The sequence below is a fragment of the Oreochromis aureus genome, linkage group 9, assembly GCF_013358895.1.
Source record: "Oreochromis aureus strain Israel breed Guangdong linkage group 9, ZZ_aureus, whole genome shotgun sequence".
Classification (NCBI taxonomy): Eukaryota; Metazoa; Chordata; class Actinopteri; order Cichliformes; family Cichlidae; genus Oreochromis; species Oreochromis aureus.
This window is the reverse complement of record NC_052950.1, coordinates 28,413,186-28,439,353: the sequence shown is the minus strand read 5'-3', so window position 1 is coordinate 28,439,353 and position 26,168 is coordinate 28,413,186. Positions and strand designations below refer to the sequence as shown.

Sequence of the window (26,168 nt, the reverse complement as noted above, 5' to 3'; positions counted from 1 at the left end):
TGATGAGCTGTGTGATTTTGCAGGTAAATCTCTGTTCTGCAACAACTGTGTCACTTTATCTGGAAGAATGTCTTTCAGATCTCTAAGGTTTTGGCTTAACTCTATGTAAGTTGTTAATGTGAAGTAGATGGGAAGAGATTTGTGGTTAATTTATCACAGACACTGTATAATCTCAAAGAGACTGCATTCAGTTGCAGACTGATAGCAGACTGATTCAGTCTGTTGCCGTTTTATTACCACTTCAAAGCACCAAAACTGCTTCGGAAGCAGCAACTAACTAGTTGCAGATCTAGTCTTTGAAGCAATAACTTCAAAGAAAAAAAAAAAAGATTCCAAGTTCATCACACAAAGTTGCAACATTTTGCTTTTGGTCTCCATCCCGTTTTTCTACTGTGACTAACATTAATGAGAAAGTAAATCTGAGGAACAATTTGACAAACTATTTTGTTTCTCGATTTCGTGTCTGCAGCCTGGTGTTGTTTCCATTTCATGGTATTGATGGCTTCACCAATATACTATACAAACATGTGTTTCATGCACACTTATGCCAGCCTTCACACCTACACAGGATAAAAAGAATTTGATAAATTGTACCTTTTGGAGCTGTACATGTGGAACATCCTTCAAAACAAATGCTACACAATTGAGTGGAGAATTTGAGACCTCCACTCAACTGTTTAGCATTTGTTTCAAAGGATGTTCCACACGTACAGTTCCAAACAGCACTCGCTTCTTTCTCTCCTGTTCACACCTACATGTCTTTTTCCATCGCTAAGAAAAAAAAAAAAAAAAAAAAAATTAACACAACTTTTATTTTCCAGATAGAGCCTCTGTACCTTTGCATGTGAAATGCGCTGCTTCTTCCTAGGCAGCAACTCTGTATTTGCTCGCACAGTTTCTGTATGTAGCAACGACTGCAACTTTACTGAAGTCTGTCACATGAACCAGAATAAACAGTATGTCGGGGTGTAAGCAATACACTTTGACTTCTTGAGCAAGTATCTCAACAATGCCAGGCATGAAAGATGAACTTGCTTGACAGCATTTTGTATTATTTTACATGAAATGAGTCATTTTTTGAAGGTACTGAAACTCCACAGAAAACCATTTTAAAAATGTGCATTATTTTTGCATTTCTTCATCTAGCACCCATTTTTCAAAAATTGTATAACAAATAAACAAACAGGGAGTCTACTTTCAGGAACGTTTTTGGTATGTTTTTTAATAAATTAACGTTCATTCAAAATACAGTGCCAAAGGAATATGATGCAGCCAAACATGCTAGTAAGGTTCGTCATGAAGCACCTGTGCTCATGTTTTTAAAAAAAAAAAAAAAAAAGTAGGAGGAAGACCCCTTCCCTCCTCTAACCCCGCCCCTCTCCACTTCTGCTAGTGGTTGGCGGGACCGTTTCCTTAGCAAAAGCCCCAAGGCCAGCCCTCTCCTCTCACAACCAATCAGCAGCAAGATTCCTTGATATTTACTTCGGAAAATGTAATTCAATAGGGGAAAAGAAAAAAAAAAAAAAAATAGCCACAATCACACTACAGTAATGTCTGATATTAATTTAAAAGAAAAAAAACCTAATACAAAATAGACCTGGTTATTTCCCCACACTAGAACAGTTTTCTTTTAAACATATGAAAAATAGACATTCTATTATACATTTTATATATTTCAGCAGCTTGGAAATAAGAAACAAAAACTTAAAAAGATCATGAGTCAGAAACCTGTTTGTAATGGAGTTGTGTGTTGGAGAAAAACAAAGTGTCCCGATCATGTCACGGCAGATCGAGCGAGGCGTTGACTGCTGGCTGTGTGGAAGACCGGTGCGCAAACCAACTCAAGGAACAGGCAGCGGCGGCGTGAGGGCGGAAGACAGAGAGGTGAGGGAGGAGAGGCGACGGGTGGCTGAACCTGCAGTCACCCTCTCTCTCGCTTTTAAAAACAGCCTCTCTGGCCTTTCCCAAAAACCGCAGCCTCCGTTTCCCTCGTCTGCAGGCCTTTTGAGGAAATACGTGATCCTGTTTTTTGAGAAAGGAAAACTCTGCTGGAAATTAAACTTCACCTGCTTTGTGACTGCAAGAGAGGAAAAAAGTAAACCAGTGTTACTGAAATTTGAAGCTGTAAGCTTAAACTCTTAGATTAGGAACTATTTCATTACCTCTGCAAAAAAGTTAAAAAAGAAAAGCAGCAAATCTTATCATAAAAGCTGAAAGCAGAGAATGACGCAGTTAAAATCTAATACAACTCTTTTTTTTTTTTTTAAATTAAGAGTCAAATATTTTCTGTTTTAAGAATCAAATGGAGAGAACTGCTGCTTTTCTACACTTTTGCACTCTACAGTCACTTTTGACTGACTTTAACTATGTTAACTTAATGTCTGAAACCAGTTCGTTTTGCACGGAGCAAAAGAAACATGAAAAAGTGGTCGAACTGAGGTTCTCATGCTGTAAAGCCAGATTTTCTGCAGAGTATTCCTTCATCAGTAATGAGAGAAGAGGGTGAAAAAGAAAAAGAAGAGGAGAGAGGGGGAAGCAACTATCTAATAAGGGGCTTTGGGGGGTAATTTTGGTACAGTTGCCATTGTCATTTATGAGTAGGTTTACAAGTTAAGTGCATCATTATCCGCTGACGTTTAGATTATCACATTGTAGAAACTAGAGCCTGAACGACGCTGGATTTTTTTGGTGTGGATTTTTTTTTAATTAAAAATTCAGTATATTGGTGTATACACACACACTAATCAGCCACAACATTTGAACCACCTGTCTGAAGATCAAACAGCTTTGACACCACTGCATTGTACTGCAAAGAGAACTATGATCATGATTTTAGCATAAGTTATAACACCACAGTTAAAGTGATGTGATGTGTGTCTACTACCAGGGAGTGGCAGTAATGGACCTAGAGGCTGCTGCACACAACGAAGCACGAAAAGCCAGTGGTGACTTAATGGCTGTCAACGTAAACGAAAATGAGGTTTGACACAAACTCCGCCAGGTAAAACAAACTGTGCCACAACTGTTGAGTAATTCCCAGTGAATATAATAGTGCATTGTGGTTTGAAACGACCAGAAACTTCCAAAGAGTAAACAAAAATGAGGTGCAGTGCAAACTCCACCAAGTGAAACTAAAACAAAACAAACTGTGTTACAACTGTTATGAACAGTGATATAATACTGAATCGTTCCCAGTGAATATCAGTGTGTACAGTGGCTTGAAATAACCATCCTTGGAAAGAAAAATAAATAAAAGAGCAGCTTTAATCTTGTGGCTGATCGGTGTAAATACAAACCTAGAGCATTTCAGAATGTTCATTAATTATCATGGTTAAAATTACTTTTGGAGGCAGATCGCCGATTGCCTGACAATGTTTCAAAGTTGTGATTCCTACTCTGCTACATGTGCTGCTGACAGTGCTGAGTGTGATGTAAACCATGAGTCCAGTGTTTCTCATGCAGACATGGGCAAAATAACTTCCACAAATGCTCTTATTTTCAAAGCCCACTCCCTTCCCACCTCATGTTTCCTACTGGCTGGCTCACTGTTGTGGTGGTGGCTCCAGCTTTTTCCCCTGTGGTAGATTGGACACCTGCTGACCAGTGCCAGCAGGTGTCCAAACTGAGGGACGAGAGACTCACCGGAGAGGCAGCTGAATATATTGCACTGTTATTTATCACAGAGACCACAGCAATTGAAAATTGCAGAGGAGCACCTTATAAAACAGTAATATTTATTTTACTCATTTCAGAACGTGACCACCACAAACAGAAACGAAATCTGCAGGAAACACTGGAGTCTGAATTGCTTGGACGCCTGAATGACCTCAAACTTAGTTTTTTGTGTTACATTCATAGAAAAATATCGGACAAGACGCGTGCCAATCGGCCACCAGCTGATATCGGTCGGGCTCTAGTTGAAACAGTATGACAAATGTAGGAAAATCTAAACACATTTCACCGGCAAAAAAAGAAAAATAAGAAACCAATGAATCGGGGGGAAAAAAAGAAATATTTTCGATTACTAGTAATTTTGAGGGGGCGTTTTTTTGCTCCAAACTTGTTTTGGGCTGGGCTGCTCATCAGCAACAGCCTCTAAAGTCCGGAGCTCCCTCTACAATACAGAAAGTCAAACCCTTTTCTTTTCTAGAGTTCCAATGAGCCCCTCCCCTTATTGTTTATTCCTTGGTAATATAGTCTCCTGGTTTAGATGGAGCGATAGGGGAGGGGTGCTTATGAGCTATACGTTAGGGAGGGCCACCAGCTCACCGTCCACCTCGAACTCCTCCGCGCCATCGGGGGAGAAGAGGTATGTTGGGGGTTTCCAGGGGGACTCCTCCAAACAGGAGGGATACAGCTTCCCCACCGCACAGCGGAAGTCCTTGCCTAGATCCCAGAGCACACGTTCGGACACGGGCTGCCGCAGGAACCAACGATCGAGCTCCACGTCATACTGATAGATGGCATACTTGGCACGCTCGTTCATGTGGGTTTCACGCATGAAAATGCAGAGCGAGTTGAGCAGCACCACGGCCCGCACGCATGGGTCTGAGTAGCGCTTGGCAGGGATATTCGCCGCCAGACGCCACTCATTCTTCTTGACATCATAAATCTCCACAGTAACTGAGGAGCCGTCAATGGTGCTCGTCGGCAGACGGATGCCGGAGTTGCTGACGACGTGGAGCCCGCCGATGTAGAAAATGAGGTCGCCGAAGGCGGCTGCAGATGCAAAACAGCGGCTCGTCTTGCGCATGGCCATCTCCATCCAGGTGTCGGCTCGTGGCAGGTAGCAGTACATCAAATCATGGGTCATGACATATATGCAGTTATGCGCCACCACCGAGGTGCTCCAGTTCCAGGCGAAGGGTAGGGGGCTCATCATGGTCCACTCGTCCTTCTCGCAGTCGTAGCGCTCCACTGTGCGTTTATTCAGCTCTCCTCCGACATTATCACCTCCGATTGCATAGATGAAGCCGTCGCAGTAGACCAGCGTGGGTTTGATTCGAGCACACAGCATAGGGGTTTTGGGCACCCAGGAGTTTTGCTGGGCATCAAACCAGAAGAAACTATCGACTGAGCGGAAGACTGCCTGTATCTTGCCACTCTTGCCATGGTTGGAGATTGAGTTTTTGAGAGGGATCTGCCCACCAGCGATGAACACGTCATTATCAGGAGTCACAAGTGTGCCCACCTTTTGCAGGTCTCCCGGGGGATTGCACAGCTTGTACACTTTCTCCGCCTGCGGGCTGTAACACACTACTGTAGTAGGCACGTTTGATGAAAATACATAACCGTCGCTGTGGGTTTCTGACATGGCCTCCACGAAGATCAGCATCTCCTCTTTAGTCATGCCTAACCGTGGCTTGAAGAACTTGGGCATGGATTTGTAGAGGCCCTGAACCACCACAGACTTGTCGTTAGGTGGCAGACCCTGGAACCAGGCGCGCTGGGTCACCTCAGACAGTGCATCTATGCGAATCTGACTCAGAACCGAGGACAGGTGCTGTGACCGTGCCTCCATATTATACTCCAACCACAGCATAGCAGCCTCGCGCACAGTCTCCTCTTTTTCGACGTTGAGGTTGTCACTGCTCAGGATGTCTATGAGCAGCTCGTGGGACAGCTGAAGGAAGGTCTCCTGTCGGTACACTTTGGGGAACTTGTGCTCCACCATGCGCTTGGCGCTCTGCTTTAGCTCAGTACAGCTGTAGAGGTCACCGATGCTCAGCATGCGGACGCAGTTCTCAGCGTTGATCTTCTTCACCAGGTAGTCTCTGCACTGCAGCAAGACATCCTCAACCTAAATAGGAGAATAAAGGATGTGTCTTTAGTTTTAGTCTTCTTCATATTCTTAACTTCAAAGATACAAAATAAGGATATAATTTATTGAGGCCACTACTAGAGCACTACTTTCAGTGGCGAATTGACACAAATTTAGATCGACAACGGAGCTCTTTGGCACAGAGAAATAGCACAGGTTGTTCCTTTTCTTTGTCCTTCACTGCACTGACCTGCAGGAAGCAGGCGGTCTCGTAGAGCGGCTCTACTGTGCTGTCGCTGATGGCCAGGTTGCCCGTGTAGGCGTACGTGATGATGATCTGCAGGGTGGCCGCGTCCACGTTCCTCAAGTGGACGTGGGTTTGCGTGCTCTCGCTGAGGCCGCTCATGAACATTGCCCTGCGAGTGAAAGACCGGAACAACAGTGAGACGACAGTCAACGCAGCAGCCGATGAAAGAGGAAGTGAAACAGTGAGATCTCGTGTCAACTGAGGTTCACTGGTGTTCATGAAGATATGAGATTTTAATCATATGCGTCACCCAATTTAAAAAAAAAAAAAAAAAAAAAAAAAAAGAAAACACATTTTCACAACATCTTCTTAACCATAACTCAGAGCAAGATAACAGATACAATCAGCTGTGATGGCGAGTAGCCTACTTTATCCAATTTGTACTTTCCTCTCTTTTTAGAGGTACCTCTGGCATTATAGCTGCCAGATAAAATACTGATATAACACCAGTTTAATAATACTTCTTAATATCTGTATAAAATGTCAGAACTTGGCTAAATTCAGCATTTCCCACACAAAGGCTTCACTTTAAAGTATGTTTGTCACCTCATTTTAACATTTCTGTTCAATTTCTGTCTGATTGAAACACAGGACTGATAATTCTTTATCCATCTGTCAGGTTCTAATCATGAGTCATTAATGCGAAAACAATTATTAATCCAAAACTGATCCTCTTTAACGGGGCAAACATCTTGAGACATAAAAATCGGTGAAACAAACCATTTCTTACACCAGTAACGGCACATGCATGCTGGGTAACACTAACTAACAACTGGCTGTGTTATGTCATGCATTTTTATATTATAAAATTATATGAAGAATAACTTATCCAAAAGTCACATTAAAGATCTCATGACCTACAAGAACATCATCAGAATGTTAAAAACACAATGATAGAATTTCAGGTCAGCTGATTCTGTCCAACTTTATCATCTTGGGCTGCCTCTGCTCTGGAGCATCACTCCAACCTCCTTCATGTACTTTTTTTTTTTTTTTTTTTTTTACATGAAGTCACCAAGGCCGAAGAGCAGACCAGCTTTAAGTTATTTTCACCAAGTACCTTTGACAAAACAGCTCCAAAGTTTGGAGTTCATAATCTGTGGTAAACACTGCATCATCACTGGTTTATCTGAAGCAGATGTTACTGCTGTCTTGTTGAACACCAATAAGCTTGTTTCACTAGTACCGGATGACAAACGGCAACAAGCAACACCCAGCACATGGCTGGTAGTCTCCAACGCCCACAGTGCATCAGCAGCCTCGGTGGGATGCCCATGCTGCCATTCATCAGCGGCTGGTGTGAATCTCAGCCTCTTTAGCCTCCTTTACTGCATCAGTTCCTTCAGATTTACACATCTGAGGAACAGTTAGTGGCTTGAGATGGTAATTTACATTTATTTGGATTCTGTGCTAGATACAGAGTGTTCAGAGGCACTGTGTATTACTGCACAACTACCATTTTTGTGGGACCAAAAGCACCAACACTTAATTTCCTTACTGATTTTCAGTTAGAAAACCAATCAAATGGGGTGGGTGGGCAAACAAACAAAACATGAATATATCAGCTTTTTAACATTCTGGTGAGCACTGGTGAATGCTTTTTGACATGTTCAAGGGTGATAAGGTCTGATAAACAGTTGACTACAACATGCTGCTCTAATTTTTATTTTTCAAAGCAATCACTGTATGAAAAAGAAAGAACCCACCTGAAGACTGGTTTTTGGGGGCTGTGTGTCTGTGTGCTGATCACACCAGCGACCAAACCTGCCAGCCTGTATTACGCAATCCTGCAGGCATACCCCTGCACACCCCCACCTCCCTTGTTTTCCCACTTTTTGCTCTCCATCTCTCACCACGACCTACGTGACCAGACTTTCCCCCTATAAACACAAGCGCTCTGCACAGCCACCCTCCATTCCTTGAAGAGAGGCATGCGTGGAGAGAAAAAGGAGGAATAGGCTCCACTTTAAAGCGAAAGTGCTGCGACACCTCTACACCCTGAAGGGGAAACATTTCCCATGTTCACACCAGATAACGAGTGCATAGGAAACAGCGGCGGGAGGCTGAATTGATGGGAGGTTTTTCTAGGAGTGCGTGCAATGAGACAGGAAGGAGGTAGATGGTGTGTTCAAATGCTGCAGGAGCTCCCATCATGCACAGAATCTTATTCACTACAGTGCACACCCTTTATCCCTTTATCATCCAATGTTGTGTGTACAAATGAGGCATCGGGGGGGCTTTGAGTGATAATGTTTGCTTCATTTTTTCCCCTCATGCATAAATATTTCAGTGCCCGTACCACAAAGCAGGTTCAAAGCCAGCATCTAGCTACCTTATCACTGAACTTAGCTTAACATCAACAATCAGGCAAAAGCTCAATTTCTATTTCTACACCGAATCCATCTAGAGTTCATGATGCAACTTCTGTAAATGGCCAACACTGCTCTAAAAATTCACCACTCAAACCCTGGTTCACAGTGGAGTTTCTCTTTAAATTCATTCTCTTCCGGTTGATTTGAAAAAATGACAAGAGAAGAAGAAAAAGCAGGAAATGATTTATCAAATTAAGCAATTTTGTTCATTACAGGCACTACGTGTGATAACAGCTATCTATGTGCCAGTAATAATTCTCAGTTACTACTAGTAGCAACAGGAAATCTGGACAACATGACGAACATGCACATAACACTTCCACTGCAGGTTAAACACATAATGAGGGGGTATCCACCAGCACCACCTAGGAAGTGATGTTTGTCCAACATCCAAGTAGAATCCATGGCTAAGGACATCCACATACTTGCAGGATAAGCCTCGACAATCATCACTGCTTGCAGCTTTATTTTAACCTGTTCCTACTTCTGCAGGTTTGTCACCGTGTGAGAAATTGAAGACATGCATCTCCTAGTGTTTGAGTTAGCTGAGCAGGTGGTTTGATTTATGGGGTCTTGCGAACTTTTTAACCTTCAAATGTTTGACTTGAAATACAGTCATGAGCTTTGCTACTGTCAACTCCAGAAATTGTGTAGATTGTCTCCATCTCTGCTGACAGCTACATCATCTTTACTGGTTCATCAGCATCAACTCTCTGCCTCCATCTGTGTCTGTCCCAGGCTACATGTTGGCTCCCTCCCCTGTCAGATCCTTCTCTTTCAGCTCGGCCGTGGTACATAGTGCAGACCAGAGCAGTGCAGTTCCTTAGTTTGTGCTCAAGCAGACCATCTTTTGTACCTCTGTCTTGCTGGTGAAGGCTTTAATCAGAAATTGCGGCCAAATAAAACCTTTTTGTTGATAAAACAGACCACTTCTGTCGAACAGGCTGAAACTGAAATGCATTTTACAGTCCGTAATCACCCATTTTAAAAATGCATGCTGTCTAGTCCTGACGACAGCATGCATTTTAATAAAAAAGAAGGCGTCTCAAAAACATGCCTTCTTTCATATTTTTAATGCCACCAAGATGAGCCTCTTTATTTTAATTACCACATTTTCGTTAACAGAATCATCTTTTTTTTGGCCAAGTTCGTTCACACAAACAAGGAATTGGACTTCCTTCAGCTTGTGCTTGCTTGACATACTTTTTTCCTGGTTATGTCAAACCCTCAATTGGTGTAGAGGACATTCCAGCACTCAAGGAAACACCTGCTCTATACAAAACAAGTGGATGGTAACACTTGCTCTACTACAAGATGCATTATTCATTAAAACCGAGGGAGGTGAGCACCCACAGGCGTCACCAGGCTACATAAAGACAGCATGCATACATCTCTTCGCATTTAGAGTCACAAGCAGCCCGAGGCTGTTAAAAACAGAAGTGCACAACGTGAGTTATTCCATCCCCGTGAGGCGCACTCACCTGAAATAGGAGCTACACGTGGCCAGGACCATCTTGTGACACGGGAACTCTGTGTCCTCCACCAGCAGCACAACGTCAGTCAGTAACTTCTGTTCATAGAAGAACTTGAGCTGCTCCAGCAGGGAGACAGCGTAGTCCGTGTTGACCGGCCTGCGCTCACTGAGATCTGACATGGTCGCATCCCATGAATCCCGCCCCAGTTTTGAAAAGTAACGCAGCCGGCAGAACCGGACTCCAGCCAACCAGGAGAAAAAGTTACAATCTTAAAGATTCAAGAGGATAAATGGGGAAGGGGGCGGGCAGGGGCCAACTCTTTAATGACTCCCCAAGCCCAAGTGGAGGCGTACAACACCTATGTCAAAAAATATCTGTTGCTCCTTCTGCTAGAGATGTGCCAAACGTTGAGCATCACCATGAGGCTTCCAAAGGAAGGGGGTCTGGGTTGAGGAAGGGGCTGTTTCCCCCTTGTGGGCTTCCTATTTGTTGTCTGAGGTCATGCAGTGAGGCACTGGGGAGCGGAGGTAGAGAGCGAGCGAGTGAGCGAGCTGCTACATCAGTGCTTGTCTGTAAAAAAAGAAAAAAAGAGGAAGCATGAGTCTCACATGCAGAGAAACCAGTAGTAGAGGAAAAATAAATCTACAAACTCTTTACATTGCTCTGATTTTCTTCAGGTTGTCTGAGCATTGAACACCCTGAAAAATTGCATTTCCTGTCAGAGTCTCAGCACTCACTTCACCCTCTCGTCCAGAAACTGCGCTGGCAGCTGGTCAGCGAGTACAGCCGTTTTCCCACATGCACTGCAGCCTTGAATTCTGAGGAGCTCTTCAGTGAGAGCGCAAATAACTCTGACATTAGTTGGTCTTTAACCTGCACAGCCTGTGTGATCTCACACTAAAGAGTATTATCAGTTGAAGCAGACCATTTCCTGCTGGGTGGGAAAGGTTAACAGTGGAAAATATCCCCACCCGATGAACATATAGGTTTCAAAATCTGTGAGGGTTTTTATTTTTTGTGCAAAGGGACTCTTTCCGAAACTAAATTCTGTTGTATGAAACGATTTGGTGACATGACATGATGATGGTGAAGATGGTAAATAATTACACCCGTCACACCCCAAAATTCACAAAAATATGCAAGACAGATCACTGTTTAGTGACTTAGGTGATGAAACAACAAGAGATGCATAGATCTAATATTTGTATTGAATATTGGTCTGAGTCAAAAGATTGGGCTGGATAGACATGTTATATTACAAAACTAGAGAGAGTGCAATTTAACTGAGTCTGATATTAACTTACAAAAAGATTCCCAGTCACTCAATTTAATTTAACACTGGTATCGAATGGCTACTCAACATTGACAGATGCCTAAAGCCAAGCATCTGTATCGCACTGGAACTGGAAAGAGTAGGGCCGTTGCATCCCTACAGAAAACAGCCTGGCTTGAAACTACCCAAAACCCTTCTATGAAACAAGACAGCATCTGAATTAGATGGATTCACAGGGTTGTCTTGTAAAATTCTTATTCAGAGGCTACAATGCATCAATTTTTAATAGTCCCTTTGTAACTCCAGGTGTAGCAGTCACAAAAGACATGTTTTGTTGTTTGCTGGTGTACAGCATGGCAGTACTCTGAAGTTACCTGGATAAGAGCAACTGGTTTACGGAACAGACCTCAAGGGTCACCGAATAGTTAGATCAGGGGTCCCCAATCTCAGTCCACGAGGGCCGGTGTCCCTACAGGTTTTAGATGTGTCCTTGATCCATCACAGCTGATTTAAATGGATAAATTACCTTCTCAACATATCTTGAAGTTCTCCAGAGGCCTGGTAATGAGCTAATCACGTGATTCAGGTGTGTTGACCCAGGGTGAGATCTAAAACCTGCAGGGACACCGGCCCTCGTGGACTGAGATTGGGGACCCCTGAGTTAGATGAATGCGTTACAGTCTTCACCAGTCACCAGATCCCAACTCTACCTAATAGCTTAAAGAGATTCTGGATTTTAAAGGACTCTCAATAATCAAACGAGGGAACATTTTGCCTGATCTGATCTCATTTCACCTTTGTTCACAGCTGTCAATTAAACAAAAAATAAGTGAAAATCCTCAGGAAATAACAGGGTTTTAAAAAATGTTCTATGTGCAGTAACGTCACCAGCAGCACTGCCAAGAAGCAAGGAAGATGGGTCACCACATTTTGCCAAAAAAAAAAAAGAAAGAAAGAAAAAAAAGCCTTACTAAGCCACACTGAAGCAGGGGTTTTCCAGCTCCAATTAGTCACCTGTCTTGAATCTCAACCTCATCCAGGTCTATGAAAATCTAGCCTGGAGTATAAGCCGCAAAGGTGATGTTACTAAAATGCTCAGAAGATACCTCCCCTTGGAAAAAAAACAACCCGCTAATAATCTTTACCTAACATCATGTGTTACATCAGTCTGCAGGCTAACAGATTCGGGGTTAAGCATCGGTGCAATTTACTAGCACTTTCCTCATACCGCGGAAAATCACTCTGCTGATGCCAGATCGACGATCATCCATCTATCTTTATTAACAGCTGTCAACTGTCAAGATTGATACAACTCCATCCACATTTATGCGTCTACAGGGTTTCTTCCACCTAATGCGGGCCCAATCTGCACGCAACACCTTGGAAAACGTGCTTTTTACGCAGCTAGCCAGCCACCGAGGACGCAATCAGCCTCACAGCCTGCTAACAGGTTATCCTGCAGATAAATGCTGAGATTTTTTTTCAGTCCGATCAAACATTTTGCGGACCAGACTGAAACTGGAATGCTAGCTTCGTTAGCACGTTCCACCACGTCCAAAACAAACCCCGGTGCTGTCTAAAACACGCAGCCGTTAGCCAGATGTTGAAGTTGGCAAATACCATCGCCTCTGGGGCTATGTTTCTTACGTGTACGTACACAGAGGTGGTCCCCAGTCTGTTGATTACGGCACCTAGACATCTAGCCTCTATGTAACGTTATATCACTGACTCAAGTAGTCACCCGCGGCAAGTTAGCAACTATAGCTTCCCCATTAGCTTCGCAGTTCCGGTGTACCTTAGCTGTTAGCTAGCGAGAAGGATGAGCCGGCAGTTATAGTTAGAAAATCACGGATATAATATCATCAACTCAGCAAAGAAACTGTTATTAAAAAAAAAAAAAAAAGGGCGTTATAGCAGTAGCTAACGAGAGTGGTCATGTTGCTAACACGCACACAAACACAAACTGCTAGGCTAACTGCTAAAAGAGCTAAATAAGCTGAGCCACTTCTCGGGCAGAACGCCTAAAAAATAACACAAATTTAGCTTACTGTAAACCTTAGCAGGCTCCACACTCTAAACCGTCACGGGATCTCTTCCCAGCAGCAGATAGCGTGCAGTTATCTCCCCGAGCCGAGCTGAGAGGCTGAGTAGCTGTGTGGAAGGTCCGAGCAGCGGACAATCTTTTAACGCATCATAAGCGCCTCCAAGACCAGAGGCCAACAGAGGATACAGCGCCTGCGCCGGAATCAAGCGAGACGCGTCCTGTGGTGACGAGACAAACAGCGACCCCTGCAGGACTGAGAGAGACACTGCACCCGAGAAAAATAATTACGGACATTTATTATTTTAGAACCACTGACAGCAGCAAAGTCCCCTGCATTCTTATTTATTAAAAAAAACCCAAAAACATTTCTTTATTAAAGTCTAACACTTAACAATAAAACCCTAGTATTTTACTGATATTTACAATAATAGATAATATAATTTTCATTAATCTTACAGATTCAAATATGTAGGCAAATAATTATGTGACATCAAAATTAAGCTTTTAATCAAACATTTGGCTCTACAAAGAAACAATCAAATAAGCAAATAAATACACAGAATCAAAAACAAAAAAAACAAAACACAAAAATAGATAAATAGATAAATAGAACAAATGAACTTCCTTTAATATTTTTCATACTTACTGGGTATATTTTCTTATACCTGTTTACTTTTTGATACATATTTGATATTCATTATTCAGCACATTTTACTGTGGGCGGCCCTTCCATCTTTGAATAGTATTTTTTTAATTAAAGATTTCTTAATTAAAAATTAAAAACTAAATAATTATAAGATAAGAAGTTCATAATTCTGTAGTAAAAAATAATAATACAGCCAAAAAAAGAAAAATCAACAAATATGAATAATACTTAACAAACATGCCACTTTAAAATGTAATGATTTTAATAATTATTGAAATTACTAGGAACGTTTATGATTTATTAAATTTCTTTTAGATTTCAAAATGACTTCATATTGTATTGTACACATGCATGCATGAAAATTATTCAATTAATTCACAGCTGAGTTTATATCTAAATGATGTAAATCCTGTATTTAAGTTTTTAAAGGATATCATATTAACCATATTTATTCGTGAGTTTTAGTATTCATTAGCCATGATCTCTTTGTAGCCTACTATTCGAGCCCTTTTTAAAATCGATATTTTCTTTAACTGACTTTGTTAGATTTTTGTTTAATTATGTCTCCCTTCGGCTAATAAAATAAAATAAAATAAAATAAAATAAAATAACATAAAATAAAATAAAATAAAATAAAATAAAATAAAATAAAATAAAATAAAATAAAATAAAATAACTGTCATTTTGATGTCAGGTGTTGGTCTGAATTTGGCAGGTTCAGACGTAACTGTCCGGTGTAACATAATTTAACTGACTTACTCACTGATGCCGACTCTTTATTTTGTGTGTCCGTTTTAGGTTATAACCCCCTAAAATAACTCCTAACAATTTATTTTTTTATTTTTTTATTCGCTTTACTTTAACCCGAGCAGGTCGCGATGCTGATTTCTCCGTTTGCACTTGAAGCAGGCAGCCCTGCAGGAGCTTCAGCTGTTTCCTATATGACTGATTAACGGAGATGTTTCAGCTTTGGTTTGTGGTCGCGTCTTGTGGACCTGAGAGGGAAGCGTCTTTACCTTTGTTTGTTTAGAGGAACTTTAACTATAGAAGGGAAAGCAAACAAACGAACGAGTTTGATTTCCAGAAGTTTGGGGATGTTTATGTGGCTGTTTTAATCCCTCTGGAGGTTTTATTTCTGACAGGCTGAGCACGAAGGAGAAAGAAAATGGACGGTAAAGGCAACCTTAAATATCTCATCTCATGTCATGCTGATGAAACCTTTAATTTAATAATAGATTATTTACTTGTTAATGATCTTAAAACACATTTTTGTAGATGCAAGCAAACAGCCACAATCATTTGGGAGTGGACAACAGAGAAATCACCATCCCAGACCTTTTTTCTATGTCCAGCCACCATCTCAGCCCTACTACCTCTATCCACAATGGCAGCTCAACAACCCATACAGTCACTTTGGTCTGCCTGGAGGTAGGTAAACTCATCCACTGTTGCATTAAACCTGCAGATGGTGCGTGCAGCTTCATTGCCATTCATTCCCTTTATCTTCTCACCATCCACCCAGCTTTTAACTTTGGCCGCCCCTGCATGCACCCTTACCAGTACATGCAATACCCTGGCTTTGTTTTACCACATGCTCCAATTTACCCAATGGATTACAGGCGAATGTTTGAGCCTCGCTTCCACGGCCCTGTCTGGGGCGACGTACCTCGCCAGCAGCAGCATCACTACAATCCACAGCCTCATGGCCGTCGGGAAACGGCCTGCTCGGAGGCCCAAACTGACCCCAGCGACGCCATAACCAAGCTCATAGAGTGCCTGGATAAAATTCGAGCCAATGAACTGCATGGCACCGAACGAGAACTCGACTCCGGAATTGCGTCCCAGTCCTCAGGAATGTTTTCTTCAGAAGAAGAAAAGAAGAATGAAGAGCAGGCTCACATCTTGCATTCAGAGTCCCCTACTGTGACCTTCGGCGAATCCACTGCAGCCAATGAGTCCAGCCAAATGATCTTAGACACCCTGAGCTCTCAGGGATGTTGGGCAGGAAGACTGGAAGAGGAACTGCCCCTCGATAGCTCCTCTGTCCATGAGGAGTGTCCTGAGGGCAAGCGGTCAGCAGCAGATGAAGGCTTCCTCCATCTTGGGAAAGAAGAGGTCATGGATATCCAGTCAGATGTCTCAGTGACTGATCAATGTGTTCCCAGATGTGATGCTGAGGAGCCACGTAACTCCACTCCAGTTTCACTTGCCCTTTCCTCCATTCAGCCATCGGTAAAGGAGCCTAAAAACAGTGACCACGTCTCAAAGGTGGAACATCCAGCAGCGTCTTTGGATGAAGCCAAAGCTGATCGGAGCTACCGGATCCTCAAGCTGCCGTTCGATGATGTTTTAACACCTGGGTCTGCTGGACCTGGCCACCTCTGCTCCCCGACTGCTCCTTACTACTACAACTACCTGTCCATGCAACCAACACACGAGCGCATGAGCGTCCTCAGTCCGTCTCTGGATGAGCTCTCCTCCAGAGATGAAATGTTCTCCACGGATCTGGACGACGTGGACCTCTTTCCCCAGCACATGTACACAGGAAGGCGGCTCACCGAGGTGATTGGTGGATCCCCCCGTGCTTCTGAAGATGTAGAGGAAGTGTGGCGGCCAGGTACGAAGAGGTATGTGTGCGCGTGTTGTGGGAAGAGCCTCGCTAAAGGGACGGGCAGGAGCAAAGTTCACAGCTCAAAGATGTACATGGACGAAGCTGGAGACTCGGAGGATGAGGGCAGATATGGACGAGGGTGCGAGCAGCCTATCAGGGTGGTTGTGAGGAAGCATTCTTCACCGAGGAAGTCTCACCCCTTACCACAAAGGCATGCAGCCAAGTCTTGGTATAAGAGAGGCCTGTACAAAGAGCCCGCGGATGCAGTGGAGCAGGACAAAGAGAGAGATGGTTGCAAGCAAGAGCCGGGTGAAGGTGAGGCTGGAGAGATGGACAGTGGTGAGCTGCAGTGTAGGACATGTCAAGGTAAGTCTGAGCCAAGAACATCTTCTCCTGTGATATTTTTAAATTGTTTCTGTTTATTATAGTGACTCTGAACCATCTCTCACAGAGAGGCTCTGCAGAGAAGATCTGACTGAAGGCGATGTGATTCCCAGGAGGAGACAAGGTGTGCCGAAGTTTTATTGTTGCTTGGTTTTAAATTCTCACCAGCATCAGCTGAGTGGTTCAGGTTTTCATAGTTTGTTTTTCTTATGATGTGAGCAATGTTTGTCATATTTTAGGATTTAAGAAGAGCCAAACAATAAAATAGAATTTAAAAAAATGCAAATACCAAATAAACCATAAACTCTTTAGTCTAATTGACTAAATAAGGTGTGGTTTTACTGTGGTGCAGTTTCAGTTTTCATACGTTTCTACTGTGTGCATGTTGTTTTACTAAACTTTCACTCGCGCTGTTGTCTCCTGCTTGCATGGGTTGAAAAGAAACAAGTGCTCAGTGGAAAGTGATGTACCACAGGCCCAGAGATGAGGCCCGTGATGACGACGAGCTGCCACCACACTGGGAGAGAGGTTAATGTGTTTTTCTTTAGTAGGTGGTTATTTATTTTATTTGGATTTCCCGTGTGAATATTTGACAGAAACTACCCTGTTGTTTATTCAGGCTCTACAGTGAGAGGGGAACCGAGATGTTAATGTCCCTCGACCGACTTTTGAACAAAGTTTGTGGATCTGTAGGTGAAATTCAGGAAAATGCTTCATTTGATGGGATATTTTTTTCACCCAGTTGCAGTACTCTGTACTGCTGTGGGGGTCTAATATATTTATAGTGACTGACAACTGGTTATGTGATTTATTAAAGTGTGTTAATTTTGTTTCTTTTTTTGCCCCCCCTCAGGTCCCCCAAAGGGTGTAAATGTTCAAGGATAATGTGTTTGGAGATATTTAGAGCACTAGGTGAAATGCACTGCACAGGAGGCCGATTTATGTTTGGTGAAAAAAGTAAAAAAAATCAAAAAAGTAAACCTCAGTGACACTGTCTTGCACTATTCATGATTAACAGATTTCAGAGGTTGTAACACCCGGTGGTGTGCCATTGTTTGGGGCCAGTCCAATAAAATGTCATTATTTAATCTTTGTGGTGACTCTTTTGTTTTTAATATTGTGAATAGAGGTAGGAACGAATTACCTCCATACAAAACACAAAGTTTAACCAAAGCTGGCTGTATTATGTTGGTATGGAAAATATTCTTTTCACTTTCCAATCAGCCAATCCGTTCGAGGCTGATGTTCTGCTCCCCTCAATCTCTTTCTGAGGTTTTTCAAAAGATTGTTGGATTTTTCTCAGTATTGTTCTGAAGACTATTAATATTGACCTGTTATTATCTAAATAATGTCAAATTGTATTTGCAGACCCTTGAAATCACTGAAATCTCATTCACTAGTTTGTACCTCCTTGTTTCCTCTGTCCTGCCTGTGAACCTGAAATTAATTTCTGTATTCCTTAAAAGCATTGGGAGGATGTATAGTTGTGCAAGTGGTTTTTACCTTCACTGGATAAAGGAGACACGGTACACAGCTGGATTATACAAGCATTGGTGGACGGAGGACCGTTTAAGCAGCTCATCTGTTCATGTTTGTTATTGAACCTAAGACCCGAGTTCTTCCACGGCATGCATTTTTAATTTCTCTTTGATATTTGGGCTTACTGGGACCCGATGAATGTAAAAACAAAGAATAAACAGATTTTTCTGTTTTCTGTTTTTTTTTTTTTTTTTTTTTTACCTGATTTTTGTTTCTAAGAAAAATGAAAGCCACATATGAGGATATTTGTTTTCCATTTTGATAAAACAGAGGCAGTATAATGTCCTCGTAAGTGGATACCAAGCCATTGTAGAGCAAAATTTAGTATTTTGGTCTAGACAACCAAAACTGTGTGTGAAATGTCATTTCATTTAAGTCACTTTAAAATGAGACAATATACCAAGCACCTGTTGCTTTGACTCCTTTTTCCTTGTATCCCCTTTTCACCTCTTCTGCTGGCACCTGTGGTGGGAAGAGGAGTCAAGGACTTAAGAAAATGATGGTTCCCCTTTGCTCTCTGTCCTTGAGTTTATTCTCATTATGGCTGCACAGACATATTTCACTCAGAAGCTTTCATAAAAAAAAAAAAAACAATTATTTGAATGTAGCTGTGGCATTGATGCAGAGCTGAGAGCTGGAGTGTGTGCAGCCTGGTGACCTCGGGAATGCCTCCCTGTTTTTTGGTGATGGTCCTGGCTGTATTGGGTTCTCCAGGCCAGGAGTGTGAACTGGAAATAATATTGTACATCTAAATTAAAATCAGCAGACTCTGCTGGGGGTTTTATTCATCTTGTGCAATACAAGATGTTCAAAGTTTCAGCAAAACCTACAACTGTTTAGCGATCAACTGCATTTAGAATTTGTCCCGTCTTGGTTGGTCCTTTGAAGACTGTGTAAAAACACTACTGTCGGTGTCAACATTTACAACCTTTCAATACAATACAAAGCAGCTTCTGTGAATTATCAGTTAGCTTTTCAGTCTCCACATGCCCATGTGAGAAAAAGGGGGTACATTTTTTCTTTAATGCCTTCTGGGCTTCGTAGAACGCCTCTTCCAGCAGCAGTGCTGATTTAAAATCACTGCAAAGTCAACAAAATGGTCTGTTAGTTTATTCTTCATGGATAATGCCATCTTTAAACACTGCTCTAGGCTACTTAATGAGCTCCCATCTAAACTCATAATTGACTCTTCAGGGGTCAAACAAGAATATCACACAGCGCTTGTAGATGTGTGCTTTGCATTTTACTTCTGCTCAGCTCCAAATAAGGAGGAGCTTAACAAAGATGCTAAAAATGACAAGACGAGCTGCTTTGTGTCTTTTATCAATTCTTCTCTCATCAGGTAGATCACGTCAACAAGCAGCAGCTTTGTTTCATTAGAGCCAATCAGCTTCTCACCTCCCTGCCACCTGTTTTGGGTCACTGTAAGTCAGTGGAAGTCATCAGTCTTACTTTCTCCACATCTCTGATCTATTATCTGCCTTTTTCACAGGTGAGCTGATGCAGAGTGGGAGGGAATCTGTTGGAAACAAACATTTCTCATTGGCTTTTAATGCAAATTGCTTAACTTTAATTGGACAAATGTCACCTGGCACTAACATGCCAGCCTGGCCTTAATCACGCACCCTGCACACTTTTGATTTCCTATTTAACCCGCAGAGGAGTTGTATTGGTTTCTTAGTGGATAACCTTTATGCATGTAGGTACTATTCACCTTTATTCTGTCAAAAACAATGACGAGGTATTAAGTAATTCTTCTGACTTTCTTCTCTTTGCTCAGATATGGAGGCAGCAACGTCTACCATGCAACATTCGCACGGTTTGGGCCCTCGAGGTCCAAACCCACTGAATGCAGCTCAGCCATCCCAGGGGCCCCAACAACCGGCTCCAGGGGCTCCACGTGCTGAGGAGCAGCAACACAAACCTTTCTTCTACATACAGCCCTCGCAGCCATACATGCCCATGCAGAGTCTGCAGTGGCCTGTACCGATGCCCATGCCTGTGTCCTACAATCCATACTATGGTTACCCAGGTTTAGGTAAGCTTAACTCAAACTGTTAGTGCTTTTTAATGTGACTAATGGGAGTTTTGGGACTCAAGGTCCTGTGTAGATGCTGAACATTATTCAAGACTGAAACTGAAGGTCTTCTAAATGCTGCCAGTTTCTCAGAACCTGTTTAATAAATGGGTTTTCTGCTTGTTTCTGAATATGGTGGAATTAAGTGATATGATGTATATAATATGGTGAAATTAGTTAAAAATTAAATGTTAGAGAATAATTGAGAGGAGTGAAATCTAATCCCCTGTATCTAAATTGTTTTCTTACTTAATCCTGTAGCTGTCTGCTTAAAATCCTCATTAAATAACACTGCTTATTGCACAAAACGTGTGTAATTATATTTTAGGGTTCAGAAATTTGTATTTGGCAAGCTGTCTAGACTTTATTTTTCACAATGTGCATTTAAACATCTTCAAATGCTAAATCCTGGAACTTTTCTTTCCCTCAAGTGCCAACATGAGCCTTTGTCTCAACTATAAGGGAACGCCTTGCCCCCTGCCCCGCCCCCCAAAAGACACAACCCCACAAGCTGGCGTTAGATTTATCGCTAATCCACTCATCTCATTAAGTACACCTTGCTAGTACTTAGTCACTTAAAAAAAAAACAATATAGTGCTGCATTAATAGCTAATGTGTAGATTAAAGTGCTGGAAACACTCCTCAGAGATTTTAGCCCATTAACATGATGGCATCGTACAGCTGCACATCCAGGGTAAGAATCTCCTGATCCATCGCATCCCAAAGGTTCTGTTGGATGTGGATCTGGGGAATGTGGAGGCCATTTAAGTACATGCAACTCAATGCCATGTTCAAGAAGGCAATTTGAGTTGATTTGAGCTTTGATGTGGTGGTATCCTTTTGGAAGCATCAATTAGAAGATGTGTGCAGGTTTTTTTTCTTTTTCTACATGGTCAGCAACAATATTCAGGTAGACTGTGGTGTTTAAACATTGCTCAGAAGCTTGTTATTGGCTCATTAGATATTTGCATTAACGAGCAGCTGACCAGCTGTACCTGAAAGTGTTGAGTTTATTTAATTTGGAAAACTTCTCCAACTGCTCAGTAGATATGCATTAAAGGAGTCTGAAGTCTGATTTATGCAACAGTCTTAATCAGCAATGACCTTCTTTCCCACTGATGATTAAACGTAGCTCTTTGAGCTGTAGTTTTTTTCTGGTGGTAATCTTTGGTTTCAGGAAGGCTGCGTCAGACCTGTCTCTTTTGAATCATATCTTAAAAAAATGTAACAATGTTTTGCCAGCTGTGAGATTTACACATGGGATGATTTCTTTGGCACTCTCCTTTGTGTGGCTTCACCTGTATATTGGTCATTTTTATGCAGAATGGGGAGACGAGGAGGGTAAAATGCTGTGCAGTCCCACACAGGATGACACTAGGCAATCTCATTTGTTCAGCAGCCCAGTATTTACTACTACAGTCAAAGCCTTGTCATTAAAATTTAAGTGCCAAAATGCTAAACTAGGAGGGTATGCATTATAAATTGCCCTACACAGCTGTAGTTCTGTTTGTATTGTATTTTAAGCAATGTAGTTTTTTTTAAAAATTATTTTTATTAACACCTACAGCAGCAGCTGTGGTTTCTATGTTGTAGCCATGCACTCACTGGCCCCCACGAGCAGTAGTAAACCATTGTAGTGGTGGCCTTTAATTAAAATCTGAGGTATTCACATCATCCTCTTGTGTCTTGTTACAGGTTTTGGGATGCCAATGATGCCACACTATCAGCCTAATCCATACATGGAGCCACCTGGCTTTGTTGTCCCACATACCCACCTTCATCTCATGGACTACAGGCGCATGCTTAACCCCCAATATTACCAGACCATGGCCTATCATGCCCGCAGGTTGCGCTACCAACACAACCCCCCAACCAGAGAAATGACCAGCTCTGAGGTGCAAACTGAGCCACTCTCAGTGACACAGAACACCAGCACCCCAAATTCCAGAGACATGGAGTCATCCAGTGTCTTCCCAGTTAGTAGCAGCAGCACCAGTGTCTCCAACGGTCGGGTGCTCTCGTCAGCCTTGACTGTGCAGAGTTCTCCAGAGACTAATGACATGGTGCCCTCCTCCACCATTAGGACGCCATCAAATGGCAGCTTTGTGATTCAAACTGAAGAGGTGAGGATTGAATGCTGCACCACACCTGTGGGACTCCAGCTGCTGCACGCTCACGAGACCGCAGAAGTATCCCATAGTTTTTCCCAAGACATGGTCCAGTGTAGCTCCATTCTCCAGGGTCGCGTCCTGCAGGACGAGGGACTCTGCCTCCCTGCAGACCAGTCGGAGCAGGCACTCCAGGTTTGTCCTGATATCCTGTTAGTTGGAACACCCAGCACAGGCGAGAATATCCCTGCTCTAGAAGAATCCGGGAACCAGATGGTCCCTGTCGTTTCCAGTTTGGGGTCTCAAGAGGCAGAATGTGGGGAAGCTGGGGTGATGAGCGAGAGAGAGCAGAGTATGACTAAGAATCCCCAACTCAAAGTTGTTCACCTGCCGTTTGATACAAGCTACCTGGATGAGTTGAGGAAGATGGAGTCTTCAGTTTGGTCAGTGGAGGACACCTTGGTTCCTTCCTCAGAGTCGTTGATCCAAAATGGTCCTGCAGAGTCTCTCGAGGAAACGCTGACTACTAATGAGGTGACTTCTGCAGACATGATGCTGGAAGAGGAGGCTCCTGCAGAAGATGGCACAGCTATGACTGACATGCCTCAGTTGGAAGAGGATGACCTGGGAGTAGTCTCCACTGAGCAGGATGTAGGGGATGAAATGATGGTTGAAGCTGATATCTGCCCTATGATGGATGAACCTGTTTCAGAAGAACCTTCTAAACCAAATCTAATGTACACAGAGATGGCGGCTGTATCCAATGTGCAGCGGTTGGAGAGCTCTCCTCTTGAGACAGATCGAAGCCAATGCAGAACAGAAACCAGTGTCCAGGATTCTCAGGACACATCCTTCGAATCATTACCCGCCTACCTCCCCTCAACTAACTGGCTAGCTGATTTTGAGAATATCTACTACTGCAACAAGTTGCCACAAGCTCCCAAGAAGCAGACCCGACCTCAGGGTTTAGATGTTTCTGCTCGAAGACGAAAACTAGACCTCGAATACAAAGAACTAAATATTCGCAAGCCAAAGGAGAAGTACAAACCCAAAGGCAAAGCGGATCGAAGAAGCCTTTCCGACCATGAATGCTGCGTCAGCAGAAGCTTCAATGAGAACGTTTTCAGTACTCGTGTGCCAAAGAGGGAAAGACTCTGCTCCAGATGTCTGACAAAACGTAGAATCTGTATGTCTGCCAGCCCTGGACTTGACGGGCACAGCTTAAAAAGAAAAGCGCTTCCCTTCCAGCAGTGGAATGACGCCCCCTTACCGACATGTGACGCGTGTAAATCTCACACAAAGAGGCGGCTGATGAGGAAAAATTCTAATCCTGATCTGCACAGTCCTCGTCGGGGCCATGACACTGAGGGAGAATCCTCTGAAAACAGCTCGTGTCGCAAAGGTCAAAGGTGGAGGCCGGGTGACGATCCCAGGAAGCTCGCAGACCTTAAGAGGCCGCTGGCATGTAAGCAGAACCTGGAGAAGAGTCCTGCAGCGATGTATCCAAAGCTGAGGGAGAAGAACTGTGTGTGCAATGAGCTACAGCATCAGCCTGTTGCTTGGGAGAGGCTACACCACTGCACCCACGGGAATGCCATCCAGGAAATGGATGAGAACTCTGCTGTGCCTCTTCAGGACAGGTGGAGGAATGTGGACCAGAGATACCCGATGCACAGGTGGCAAACTGGTGAGCACACAATTTATCTAGAACTCTCTCCTTACATGCTGGTCCACATTTATAATAACTGTTTTCTTCCAAAAGAGAAATCATGGATCAGTGACACAGATGGCTCCAAGAATGAAACCAGATCACAACACTTGAACAGACACAAGAAATCACAGCCACAATCACAAGGTTTGCCTCATGTTTTACCATGTTTCAGTTTTATTTGACATACCTTTACATTCAGGGTTGATTTTTAAATTCAAAACGGGGAACAGGCTGCAGTGTGACAAGATGTCGGTCGTGGGGTGTTTGTTTGACACACACAAACTGTAAAGGGCAGAACGATCATCTTAAATAACTGAAGTAATTTGTGCACTTAAAGAGGAGTATGGAGTTCGGCTGTGTTCGAAGCCGGTTAACCTGAAGGTAAAACACTCCACAGAAGTGCATCCTTTACTATAGCTGCTCTTGTAGCCTTTGTCCACCTGATGCTTTGTAGGCATTGAGGCATCTTTCAGCATGGTGCACAGGTGATTTCAGGGTTATCGGCAGGAAAACAGGAGATGAAGGATCTCTTGTCCATATGTCCTCTTGGAGTTTTGCAGCTCAGATGAATGGCAAGGATGATGTAACGGTCACTTATTTTGCTGGGATGTCTGACAGTTGATTAGCCCTTAATTCTGAATATTTGTGTTGGTTTACAAAAGCAGTCTTAAGTGCTCAAAATAAGAACTTTAAATATAAACAGTATCATTTATTCCTTATTTAGGAAAAGGAAAGATGGTCAAATATGAACAAATGAAGTGTTAACTTTGTGTCCTTTTTTTTTTTTGCAGGAACTCGTACCAGAGACACACGATGCTGATCTGCACGACTAGCACAAATCTCACAAAGTGAAAAAGCACTTTTTAGAAATTGATGTACACTTAATTTAAATGTTTCCCACTTTAATTGTCTGTATATAATCACATTATTCACTATTTATTACTGTTGAATAAACACAGAATTAAGTTTTTGTCCTGCGCTTGCTTTGTGGTTTTCAGGCTGCAGTTATGAATGTGTCCACTAGATGGAACCATTTCTATGCTAACGACACAATCCCTTGACACTCGATCAGAAATGACGCTTCTCTAAAGAGCAGCAGTTTAAAATTAAAATTTCTTGGAAAGTAGACTTGCTCATCAGATTTAAAGATTCAACATCTTAAAAGATTTGAGGTAATTCGAATTTTTTCATCTATCAAGTGGAGACTTGATATATCGTGTTCAGATGAGTACTGGTTGTCTCAGCAGTCACTGGGGAATAAAACCTGCAACTTTTTGCTGAGTTATGCAGTCAGCATTTACAGGCAAGACTATTAGCTTTCAATAACTGAGCTTCCAAATACTACAAAAACACAAATATTACTCTGATCAGCACAGCAAATTTTTATGAAGGTCTGACCTGTTTTGACAGACCTGGTGAATGAATGACCTGGTGAATGAATGACCTTGAGCTGAACTGCAAGCAGTTGGCTCTCATTTGTACTAATGAGCTATTAGCACAAAGGTGAACTAATAACATTTTTGGCTATTATGTGGCTACTGTGACCAGCTTAGGCTATCAGGATGAATATGGAGTACTCTTAATGAAGTGAGTAGAATGGCCTGTACTAGCTGGCTTCACTTACCTGAATCAGGCCAAGTGGACACATAAAGGTAATTAAACCCACAGGGTTTGTTAGACTAGCTATAAACATGTTCACATGAAAGAAGTGGGTGCTGGCCACATCTCAGTAGTCACAAACATTGGTGGGTAGAGGCAGCAAAGCTGAAACTAAACTATGAAGATGCTAACAGACCAGTACAGGCTGAAAGTGACACAGCTGCAGCAGACAGACCAGAGTGTTGTTTGAATGTTTGCTCA

General features: G+C 42.7%; 3 protein-coding genes across 6 annotated transcripts; 2 read left to right on the top strand and 1 right to left on the bottom strand.

The window, feature by feature from the left end:
- Window positions 1–1,206: 1,206 nt before the first annotated feature.
- Window positions 1,207–13,493, bottom strand: kbtbd2 (kelch repeat and BTB (POZ) domain containing 2). Of its 3 annotated transcripts, none has more exons than XM_031742171.2 (4): window positions 13,237–13,493; window positions 9,922–10,485; window positions 6,012–6,177; window positions 1,207–5,800 (listed from the first exon to the last, which is right to left on the bottom strand). In XM_031742171.2, exons 2-4 carry the CDS (start codon window positions 10,092–10,094, stop codon window positions 4,241–4,243), a joined length of 1,899 nt encoding a protein of 632 aa, XP_031598031.1. In that variant the 5' UTR covers window positions 10,095–10,485; window positions 13,237–13,493; the 3' UTR covers window positions 1,207–4,240. The 3 variants fall into 3 exon arrangements, with proteins under 3 accessions (XP_031598031.1, XP_039473580.1, XP_031598032.1); XM_039617646.1 differs by lacking the exon at window positions 13,237–13,493 and adding an exon at window positions 12,417–13,206; XM_031742172.2 differs by lacking the exon at window positions 13,237–13,493 and adding an exon at window positions 12,160–12,372.
- Window positions 13,494–14,813: 1,320 nt separating this feature from the next.
- LOC116322156 (bucky ball-like) lies at window positions 14,814–17,961 on the top strand. Of its 2 annotated transcripts, none has more exons than XM_039617050.1 (7): window positions 14,814–15,050; window positions 15,154–15,306; window positions 15,401–16,855; window positions 16,941–16,997; window positions 17,315–17,401; window positions 17,493–17,566; window positions 17,727–17,961. In XM_039617050.1, exons 1-6 carry the CDS (start codon window positions 15,044–15,046, stop codon window positions 17,522–17,524), a joined length of 1,791 nt encoding a protein of 596 aa, XP_039472984.1. In that variant the 5' UTR covers window positions 14,814–15,043; the 3' UTR covers window positions 17,525–17,566; window positions 17,727–17,961. The 2 variants fall into 2 exon arrangements, with proteins under 2 accessions (XP_039472984.1, XP_031598029.1); XM_031742169.2 differs by having other exon boundaries at window positions 14,815–15,050; window positions 17,493–17,562.
- Window positions 17,962–19,955: 1,994 nt separating this feature from the next.
- Window positions 19,956–25,278, top strand: LOC116322157 (bucky ball-like). The gene is made up of 5 exons (XM_031742170.2): window positions 19,956–20,111; window positions 20,193–20,450; window positions 22,185–24,284; window positions 24,360–24,452; window positions 25,100–25,278. The coding sequence occupies exons 2-5, from the start codon at window positions 20,195–20,197 to the stop codon at window positions 25,126–25,128; spliced, it is 2,478 nt and encodes an 825-aa protein (XP_031598030.1). The 5' UTR covers window positions 19,956–20,111; window positions 20,193–20,194; the 3' UTR covers window positions 25,129–25,278.
- The last annotated feature ends 890 nt before the right edge of the window (window positions 25,279–26,168 follow it).